This window comes from Dicentrarchus labrax, unplaced genomic scaffold (assembly GCF_905237075.1).
Source record: "Dicentrarchus labrax unplaced genomic scaffold, dlabrax2021, whole genome shotgun sequence".
NCBI classification, from domain to species: domain Eukaryota; kingdom Metazoa; phylum Chordata; class Actinopteri; family Moronidae; genus Dicentrarchus; species Dicentrarchus labrax.
In genome coordinates, this window is record NW_026136723.1 from 1,663,062 (window position 1) to 1,673,753 (window position 10,692).

The 10,692-nt window shown below is 39.9% G+C and overlaps 1 protein-coding gene across 1 annotated transcript in view; it reads left to right on the top strand.

Moving 5' to 3' along the window:
* Positions 1-10,692, top strand: part of tmem65 (transmembrane protein 65) — a 35,977-nt gene that overhangs the window by 17,267 nt on the left and 8,018 nt on the right. The window contains exons 2-6 of the mRNA XM_051391256.1: positions 4,607-4,651; positions 5,868-5,935; positions 6,131-6,185; positions 10,093-10,135; positions 10,538-10,643. Coding sequence (XP_051247216.1) covers positions 4,607-4,651; positions 5,868-5,935; positions 6,131-6,185; positions 10,093-10,135; positions 10,538-10,643 — 317 coding nt within the window. The remainder of the gene's footprint in view (positions 1-4,606; positions 4,652-5,867; positions 5,936-6,130; positions 6,186-10,092; positions 10,136-10,537; positions 10,644-10,692) is intronic.

The window sequence follows — 10,692 nt, forward strand, 5'->3', positions numbered from 1 at the left end:
TAGATTATTATTATCAGAAGTGTACTGTCAGTAGATAAACATAAAAGCAGCACCATTTGGCAGCGCAGTGGTGTCCTCCAGGTGACTTTCTATCCCATAACTTCTCTCACTTTACCCTCCTAAATTTTATTCCGCCGATCCAGGGATTGAACCACCGATGCTCTGAGTGGAAAAGTCCTGTCTCACTACAACATGGTGCTTTACTCTCCTCTGACAAAAATACTTACAAGGTTTTATACCGCCCGCTGAGTTCATAGTTTCTACAATCTTCCTTTGATTTGACCTCTGAGTGACAGAAATACAGTTTGACTGTGATTTGTAGTTTGGGGATCAACAGAGGTGGTAGCCAGAATCATGACAGAACTTCTCATATAGAGCAGGTGTAGATTGTACATGAACAAATAATTCATTAAAATGAATTTATGGCAATGCATTTAGGAGTTGTGGCGCAGCTTCAGTCTGGACCAACATGCCGTACATGTAGAGACAAATAATGTTTGAGCTCTGCTGATGCCATCTGGGCCGCTGACACTGAATACATGCATCCCTTTCCTGATGAAGGAAAGTTGTTTATTACCAACAACAAATAAAAGGTAATGTGGTGTGAGCGGTTAAGATCTTAGCCCGGCTTTTCAGAGGGAAAGAAGGTTTAATGAGCTGAATGTACCAGCAGTTTGATGAATGTGTCAGAGGTTAATTGTCCAGCTCTGAGATTTAAGGTCTGCTCTTATTGGACCTGTCCAGCTCTAAAAACTGACAGAGGTTGTATAAGGATTTGGCCCCTGTGGAGATCAATTAGTGCTTTATAATTAGACTCAGGATCTATGTTGATTTAAGAAGATAGCTGTATTGATTCAGAGAATAAACTGGTGTGGTTCTCTCAGTAAGTTCAATTAATAATGTATAAGCTGGTCAAATGTTTGCATGAAGAAAATTCCAGAGAGCTTGTGAAGAGTGAGGCAGACCTACATTTGTTTTGGTTTACATATGTATAATAAGCACATTAATGCAATAAATCATGGTTAATGTATGAAAAGCAGCAGCTGTGCAATGATGCAGCACTCAGATCCTCTCATTTAGATTCAGCTGACTTCCATTAGACAGAAATGCCTTTTTATGTGGACATTAATCTAAAGTGAAGGTATATTCCTCGATTTTAGCTCTGCTCTGCATTGCACAATGAAATTATTTGCAATATTTTTTTTCAGCAAAGTAACAAACAAGTAGTATAGTATAACTTTTATGAAGTGTGAACAATGTGTCTGTGTATATATAGATAGATATTTAAATATTAAATCTTCAAAGAATCATGGATCAATATTTCACAGTTAACTATCAGAGCACCATGTGTAGTAATTCTGATGATACATCTGAGTGGATTTCATGGTGTAGGGAGAATATCAACTCCACCAGCAGGTTGTTAGACGAGCTGTGTGAACGTTGTGTAGCTTAGACACACAGTTACACCATACAAGTAAGGGACAACGTTAATATATGATGTACACCTTCCCTAACTCTTGTCATGGAAGAACGCTTCGGTAGGGACGAAGAGTAGAGGAGTATATTTTCTTTGATGGTTACAGTGGGAGCACATTTATGCAGACTTTGTAGATGAGGACGGTGTGATTTTGATGCTGCATTCACTCGACCTCTTGGTTGCTTGTTTACATGGAGAATCTTTTCCACCAAGACTGAAGGTTTCCTGAGAGATTTGTTTGTCGCTCCCACATCCTTTTTACAAAATAACATTTCATATATGATACATTATATCATAATATAAATTCAGTACAATATTTTAGGGGTTTAGATTAGATTTTAAGACTAATGGAGCCCATAAACGCTGACACAAATTATTATTATTATTTGTGAACTATAAATAGTTTACAAATATTTCAAACTGATTCAAACTGTGATCAGTTGGTTAAAAAATAGCAAATAGCTTTTCATTTTATTTCATTTCAGCCGACCAGTTGATCAATCAAATTACAACTGAACTGGGATTAACTCTATTTTTAACTCCTTCACTCCTATTTATTTAATGTGGCCACATATTTAATTATATTATGGCCGCCATCTCCAACGAGTCCCTTTTTCACTTCCTGGATGAATGTTGTTGCTAAGCGATGCTGCTCACTGACTGGAGTGGAATTTGTTGCCTGGCAACTTTAGCTTATTGAGCATGCTATCAGGAAGCAGAAGGAAGCATCAGATCCTCGTGTGAATGTAACAACACATCACTCTCTGATCGCCGGGCTCTGGCAGAAGGAAGGACGCTTAAACTGTTGATCTGAATGCTTTTCTCTTTAATGGCAAGAAAGAAACTTTGAGAGTTCACATTGCGATACAATCAGGCAGGATTTGGAGGTCCTTGTTCCACTTCCACAACTGACTCATTGATGTGGTAGGTAAAGTAATAAAAGTAACAGGTGCTGTCATGTTGAACCAGGTGCTGCAGTCAGTGGAGAGCAGGAGACCCGAGGGTGGAAGGAGCCCTCGACCCTGTGTACTGAAATAGAGGCTGACCTTTTCCACCGGTCGTTCAGAGAGGTGTGATTCTGTCCACGGTGCTGCTGCCTGTTTGTTTTGAAAGATGAGTCTGGCTTCTGGCTTCCTTTTTATGCAGCCGTGTACACACACACACACACACACACACACACACACACACACACACACACACACACACACACACACACACACACACTATTTCTGTATGCCTCTGCGTGTATTTTCCCCAAACTTGCCAGAAAAGTTGGTGAAAGTTGTGCGAGACTTTTTAAATGCACAGACACACAGTGAGGTCAGACAGTGAAGGATTCAGCAGATTAATCTTTTGCTATAATTGACCTGTTCCTGTAATTGGTCTCTGGCTCTGAATGCACTCTGCTCCAGTGACCCACTTCTCTCAAGTGAGCTCAGTGTCTCCCCAGCGTGCTACACACACACCAGCTCAAGTCTGCTGCTTGTCCACGTCTCTGACCAATTAAATCAGACAGTAGACGGACCTGGATTACGAAGTCTCTTCTTGTAATACACACATGCACTCCCGTCCTTTACCCTGAACTGCACTCTTACCTGGCTCTGTATGGTAGTGTAAGAAGGTATAACTTTCCACTTTTTATCCAGAATGATATTTATTTGATGTATTTGTGTGTTTAAGCATTATGAGTTAGCATTACCATTATAAGTTGTTATGGGAAAGTTGCTTACTTACACATTCAGCAGCTCCTGGGAGAAATATGTGGCTCTCTAGCTGCCACCGCTATGTTCTGTCTGCTGTTTGCTGCTGAATATCTCCCTATTGTGGAAACAACGAGTGAGAGCGGCGAGAGGGAACCAAAACAGTGAAGTTGTGGTCGGACTGCTAAACAATAACACACAATAGAGACAAGACAATACATTATAGACCAACAGTGACCATGTGCCGAAGATACAACTAGAGCTGCAGTGATCAGTTGATTAATTGACTAGTTGTCAACTATTAAATTAATCACTATTTTGATAATTGATTAATTGTTTTGAGTCTTTTCATTTCTTTTAAAGAAAATTGGTCAAATGCTTTGTTTTCAGGTTCTCATATGTGAATATTTGCTCTTGGGGAAACAGTGATGAGCATTTCTCAGCATTCACCATGGACCAAGAAAATGATCGACCGATTAATCGATGAATGAAAATCATCGTTAGTTGCAGCCCTAGATACAACAGTGACAATACATTAACAGCAGCAGTGAGTGAAGAGGTAGAGTCAAAGGGTCAATGTCCAGCAGTAATGATGATAAATGATTTAAGAGTCTTAATGTGCGAGGGGCGGGCGGGGTTAGTCCCAGGTGGGATAGGAGGAAGGTAGTGTATTTTATAAACAGACAATGTATATATGTATATACATTCACTGAGGCATTTTCTCTTCATTTAATAATTAATGGTGTGTGACAATAAATGACATGTATCAAAGGTGCTGAGCCCAGCATGTAGGACTATAAAGATAAATAGAAAATAATATAAATCGCGATACAATTACGTGAAGATTCAAATCGGTGGGATAAAAAATGAACCGCGGTATCAAGGCCTGAAGACATCCGCTTAACGTTTACAAAGAAAAGGACATATGCATTGTTTTACACAGGTGGTACCCTACCTCAGAAAGGTCTCCGAGGAATAAAGGAATCTCTTTCAGTTGTGATAAAATCATGCAAAAACTAGTATCGTGAATTGTGAGTTGAGTGTATCGTTACATCCCCACCAGCACGTTGTTACTGTCCGGGTTTTGGTGGAGCTGGTGAGGGATTCTGGTGCTGATTTCTACCATTACACAACAGTGTGTTTGTGTAGGCGGGCGCGGCCACTGCACCCGAGTTGACTGATTCTGTGGAAATGGAGGGTAACGAGTTGACAGTTCTGTCTGATACCGGGCCAGTGGAGAGGGTGAAGAGCTCCGCTGTTGCTCTGTCAGAAGTTACGGCGGCGTGTCGGCTGAAAGCGCCGATCCTGGAACAGAAGCGACTGTGATGATGAGTCGTGATGAGCAAACTGCGTCTCCATGTTGCTGCAGATGCTTAAAGTCAAAGCAGCAGTTAATGAGCGAACGTTTGATGTGTTTTTATCTTCACAGAGACCCTGGAGCCATCGCCGCCGACTGCAGCCCAGATCAGATATGGTGAGAGATTAAATCTGACACACACACACACACACACACACACACACACACACACACTAATCCTCAGTATTTTTGGAAAAAATTGCAACATGAAATTCCTCCATCAGTGTTTCTGTGATGATGGCAGTTCTGGCTTGAAGACAGATCACTTTTTTAATAAATACTTTGAGTTGTTGACCATTTTCTGCCTTTATGGTGGAAATCAAAGCTGTTTGTGTTCCCGACTGGCTGTAATTCGCTTTGTTGATTTTTCTTGTCTGTCATTCCATCAAATAACAGTTTGTTCTGTGAAGTCTGAACATCAGAGGTAACCTCGGTTCAATAACTGACCTCGTAATCAGACTCCACATCATCTGAACTCACAAGAAAAGACAATATTTATCCACAGTGGGGAAACTACGGAGCCCACCGGGGGTCATTATACAGTAGACCAAGAGAACAGATAGCTAGACTTTGCACATGGATAAGTAAACTTGTGCATGGATTTATAAACTGAGGGCTTCCTTGTAAAGTAAAGCTCCTGGACCATCACTATGGATTTCAAAATGAGAGTGGGGAATTATTAATGTTTTTAAAGTAATTTGTAATGGACCCTTTACGTTGGCATGTATTTGCACACATTCTTCAGCACTCTTTCATTTTTTAGAACAACAGAATTGTTAGCCAGCTGGCTAATTTTCACCTGCAGTCCTTTTAGCGAGATGTTTTTGAAACCAATAAAGTGACAAAATGTACATAATGAAGACAACAAGACAACACAGAGACAGCAGCAACAACAGCAAAACAAGAACTGCTTCAAGACAGAATATAAGCCACGCAAAGCAACAGGAGACAGCACAGCATCAGTACCATAATGCAGCAGCAACAATATAATATATATATACAATATCAAAGACAGTATGTTGATCTTTATTAAAACGTTAAGACTTCAAGAACTCCAAAACTCAACTTTCAGCTCTTCTATATTGATTTAAATTGTACCAAAACTTTTTAGCGTGCCATCTTCTTGATTTGAAAATAAAATCACATAAGAACACATTTAAAGAAAACAAATGTTGCTGTGTTTTAATTTATTCATTTACCAGCCGGGTTGATGAATGTGCTCTGCGGTTCACTGACTGCAGAGTGCAGGACGCAAACAAACAGAAATTTAAATGTCAGATTATCTGGTAATCCTCCCAGTGTTGTTTATTTACTTCTATCTGTGTATTTGCAGTTTTGTTCCACAATGCCCTTCCCTTTGTTGGATTTGGCTTCCTCGATAATGCCATCATGATCGCAGCGGTAAGTGAGTTCATTTACACAGTGATTAAGTTTTTAATTTGACTGTAATTACATGCCTGAAAGAAAAACAGGGATTTTGTGAAATAGAATCTGGACAAGTTTTCATTAAAGATGGAATTTTCTTCTGTCTGGTTGTTCCTCTTATAACACTGAGTCTGGATGAACATCTCACCGTATTCTCTTCTATTTCTCCAGGGAACGCAGATTGAACTCTCTATCGGAGTCACTCTGGGGATCTCCACCATGGCTGGTAAGAACACAAAGAATCGTAGCAGGCAGTCTGTAGTCGAGTCACAGTGAGCTCTAAATTGACTTTTTCCTCCTGTTGGCTAATTCTCTAATTCAATTTACAATGAATTGATCAGTTCATCAAAAGAGAATTAAGCATCAACAGCTTTTATTGGATAATCATGAAGTCATTTATTGAGCCCCGTCTTCTGAAATACAATGATTTGCTTCTTATTGCTGCTTTATAACATTGTGAATTGAGTATATGATAATATATGTACATAAGAATATTATTGAAAGCCCAAAGTGACTTGGGCTAATTGATGAAACACCAGTGATTCTCACTCGAGTACTCTTTCGAGTCCCAGTGGTCTTAGCCACCAAGCTTTATCCCGGACACTAAGAATGCCGAATGAGGAGAGAAGGAAGTGGTTGCATGCTAATGATGTGAGTTAAAGCAGAGACTACACAGTTCTGCAGGGTGAGACACTGCGAGGACTCACTATTGGACATTCTCTGGTTCATTCATTTTAAACTGCATATTTTTTGACTGTACGTTGGACGAAACGAGCAATGTGAAGACGTCTTATTAAGCTCTCGGAAATTATGCTAGGAATTTAATTAATTGCATTTTATAGTCCTAATGATTAATGAAGAGATTCCTGGATAATGAAATTAAGTGCCGTTTTTACAGCTGTTACAAAAATGACAACACTCTAATTTTCTTTATTTTTTAAGCTGAAGCTCAAACATTTACTTACAAATATTTATTGGATGGTAACGTCATCCTTTGGAATTGGAAACAATAAGAATACCAAGAAATTGTTTCATAACAGATTCTTGAACAACCTGTAGAAATAAGCGTGTGTGTGTTTGCATGTTAAACACTATTGTATGCAATGACCTCATTTCAACACTACCCACAATAACCACTCAGACATTTTAAAGCTGCTAAGATCCAACAGTTCTGTATGGTTGGCATTTTTCTAAAATGGTAACTGTTTTACTAAAAAATGATCTCATCATTTTTAATCAAAAATGTTAACTAATGATCTGCAGTTCTTTGTTTTAAGATCAGACTTCCCAGGAAGTAATATTTGAAGGAAAGCCTTCAACCCACACTGAACTGAATTCATTGGTTATAATTTGGGACTCACGCTAGTTTCTCTCATACGGCCACAAAGGAGGTGATGAGGGTGTTCTTTATAAAAGACCTTGTTACCTGAAAAAAGTCTAATGAAGAGGATTCATCAACATCATATAAACTGAACTTAATCCAAATATGGAAATACAACTTTAAAAAGACCCAATAAAGTTTATTCTGAATCATGTAAAACTCAGATTAAATCCAAACCTCAGATGGAAACTATGATTAACCTTTTAGGAACGAGAACCATGAAGTCAGTATTTCTAAATCCTTTATTTAAGGAGCCTTATAATAAGACAGAGAAACAAGCAGGAGGTTATGTGGGAAAGGAGAGCTGTGGATGACGTGCAGCGGCCCGTGCCTTGCCTTTGGCTCCCCAGTTCAACTACTGAGTCATTGGACCAAGTGGGGTGAGTCGTCGATAACTTTACTCAACCTCACAGGTGCTTTTATTCAGGCTGGAAGCCTCTCTAGTGTCTGAAAGCTGTGCCCCCTCTTCCATCAGCCATCACCTGGAGGACTTTTATTACTCATATAGCTCATATGATGCCACCATCTGTATAAAATTGCACCGAAATATCTTTTTTAAACTCGTCCGTTGTTCTGGATGTTGTTGCAGTTTATTGCAACACTGCCTCCTCTCATCGTGGCTGCTGCTCTGGGTCTCAGTTGGGGTCTTTATTATGTTGTGAAAACCATAAAGGCACTGGAGCTCGCCTCTTCTGTTCACCACTAGATTATTCCGTTTCCATGGATACTTGGCTCCAATTTCCTCTGCAAAGTGCAAATCAGAGGCTGAAGACGGGCTCTAGATCAATAGCTCTGCTCTGACGCCTTTATCCATCCAGGCGGTGCTTTATATTTGTTTCATCATCATCCATCCTGCACAGAAGCTCCGCTAATTACTGATTCCATATTTTTATTTTTTTTACTTGAGTGGAGACCTTTTCTAGCTTTTATTGCTGACTCCTGTTTGATCACCCAGCCCTTCACTGTCACACACAATCAGTGTCAGAGGTGCTGGTGAAATGAGGCAAGATTATATCGCTGTCTCATTTCTCCATCTCCAACATAAGTGTTTTTCCTTTTGAAGGAAAGTCTGATTGAAGCGTCCATCTGGAGTTTTCGTTCCCGCAGGAAATTCAAGCATCAGCTTCAAGCATCGTCGCTTTTAATGCCTCTAGAGATCTGCTAAAGGCAAAACAAACACACCCTTAGCACCTTTACAGTTTTAATGGCCATGAACACATATATATTTTCTACCACACTGTCAGCAAACCACTGTGAAAATCCAACCCATGTGTGAATTATTCATAGCTGCCAAGTATTGTTGATGGAGTACATTAACTGAAATTGTTATGAAGCTGTTTTCGCTGACAGTAAAAGCATGAAGGCAGATGGAGAAAGAAGCTGACTAGTGTCTTGGTGGTTTTCCAAAGGTGCTCTTTGATCTGCGAAAAACTTTCACACCTTCTCTCACTCCTACTGACTCTCATCTTGTATTTTGCTGCTTTGATCTATTGTTTTGACTCTGCTTTTCATCTTTTTGAATATACAGAGATGTATGTGGGCCACTTGGCACTGTAGGGTTTCCGGATATTCACTTATTCATTGTGGTTTTCATGTGTGGGTGAGTTTCTTAAGTTTTCTTATCGTGTTGGAGGGACGACAAAGGCTCTAAAGATGGATTACAGCCTCAACAACAAGTTTTTGTCTCGTTGGATTTTAACTCCATCCATCTGTTTTCCAACGTTTATCCGAGTCCACGATGCAGTGGCACAGGGATAACCAAGGTAGCCCAGGGATCTTTCACTCCAGTGGCCTCCAGCTCAGCCTGGGAGATTCTGTGGCTTTCAGAAAACCTTTAAAGGGAAGCGGCAAATGTCTGAATCATTTCGCCCCACAGCAGTTTTACACCAAGCTCATTTGGGATGTCTGAGCTCCTCAACATAGCGACAGTATGCTTGAAATGAACTAGTTCATATAATGTCGTCCAACCACGTCTGAAGGCAAGAAAAGGGGGGAACAGTGAGAGGTGAGAAGCCGTTTTGAAGTTGACTTGTTCAAACAGGAAGTGCACACTTTGGACCATCTGTCCTCGAAGGCATCCTTGGCGTTTCATTCAGTCGTACACATGAAAATTGATGGAAGTAATTAAGTTAAAAATTAGCTCAAGAGAGAAGTTCAAACTCTGCTTACTTCTTCATCTCCGCACACCTGGTCAGTCTGTGCATGAAGTGGCTGTGAAAGTTACAGAACTTGTCGGATACAAGCCGACACCAGCTCCAACGTCGGAAAGGTGTCGGGGGACTCCAGTGGATTAAACTGGCATGGTGGCTGACAGCTCTGTGAGCTTCTATCTGTCAGATTTTAACCGTCCCAGTTAAGTGTGGATTTCCTTCGGAGGTTCAGAGGAAAATGAAAATGATCAAAAGCAGATGGTTGCAAAAGATTGTCTGACAGGAGTTTAGATTCAGTCTGTATTGAACTTTAAGTTCCTGTGAGATTCTGCGATTCGGAAAATCACCTGAGAAGCCTTGGCTCTTTTAATTATTATTTTAAATTTCCCCCAAAATGTGCCAATTTGAGTGCTTGAATTTCAAACTAAACCCTAAAAAAAGTCATTAAAATGTGCTGTAAATCAATTTCCAAATTATTGTTAGAACACTTAAAAACCAATAAAATCCTTCATTAGATGTGTTGCATTTTCTCTCCGTCACTGTGTGGGTTTCATCAGAAAACAGGCAGAAATCAAAGTGTTTCCCTCTTTGTGTTTTTGCAGCGGCGGCTCTGGGGAACCTGGTTTCAGATTTGGCAGGTCTCGGGTAAGCAGCTTTATAAACGGTCTCTAAGGCTTCAGTTTTATTCTGAGGGGTCAGCTTTTATTTTGAGGAAGATGTGTGAAGTCTATTGAAGACAGGTGAAGGTTAGAACAGTTCACGGTACAGTCAGTGTTTGCTGCATTTTTAAATTGAAATAGTGAAAGTTTATTTGTCTGGTATTTTTTGCTTCCTGTAGTTTACTCATACATGCTTATTAGTATATTTTGGTGTGTTTCCTTTTATTCTTATGAGCTACAGTTTGTTTTGTACATTCAAACTGAATACATTTGTTAAGTTATAATTTTTTGATTAGGAAAGTTAGATAAAGTAAACAGGCATACGCAATGGGATGGTAAGTGATTGTTAATATAGCACTAAAATCTATTAACACACATGTGCATGTAGTCTTGCAGGTTATGTGGAGGCTCTGGCTTCCAAACTGGGGATGCAGGGTCCCGATCTGACGCCCAAACAGGCGGACATGTGGCAGACCAGGGTCAGCTCTCACATGGTGAGATTTTAATCTTTTCTGAGCATTTCATTTCTTTTTATTATATAGC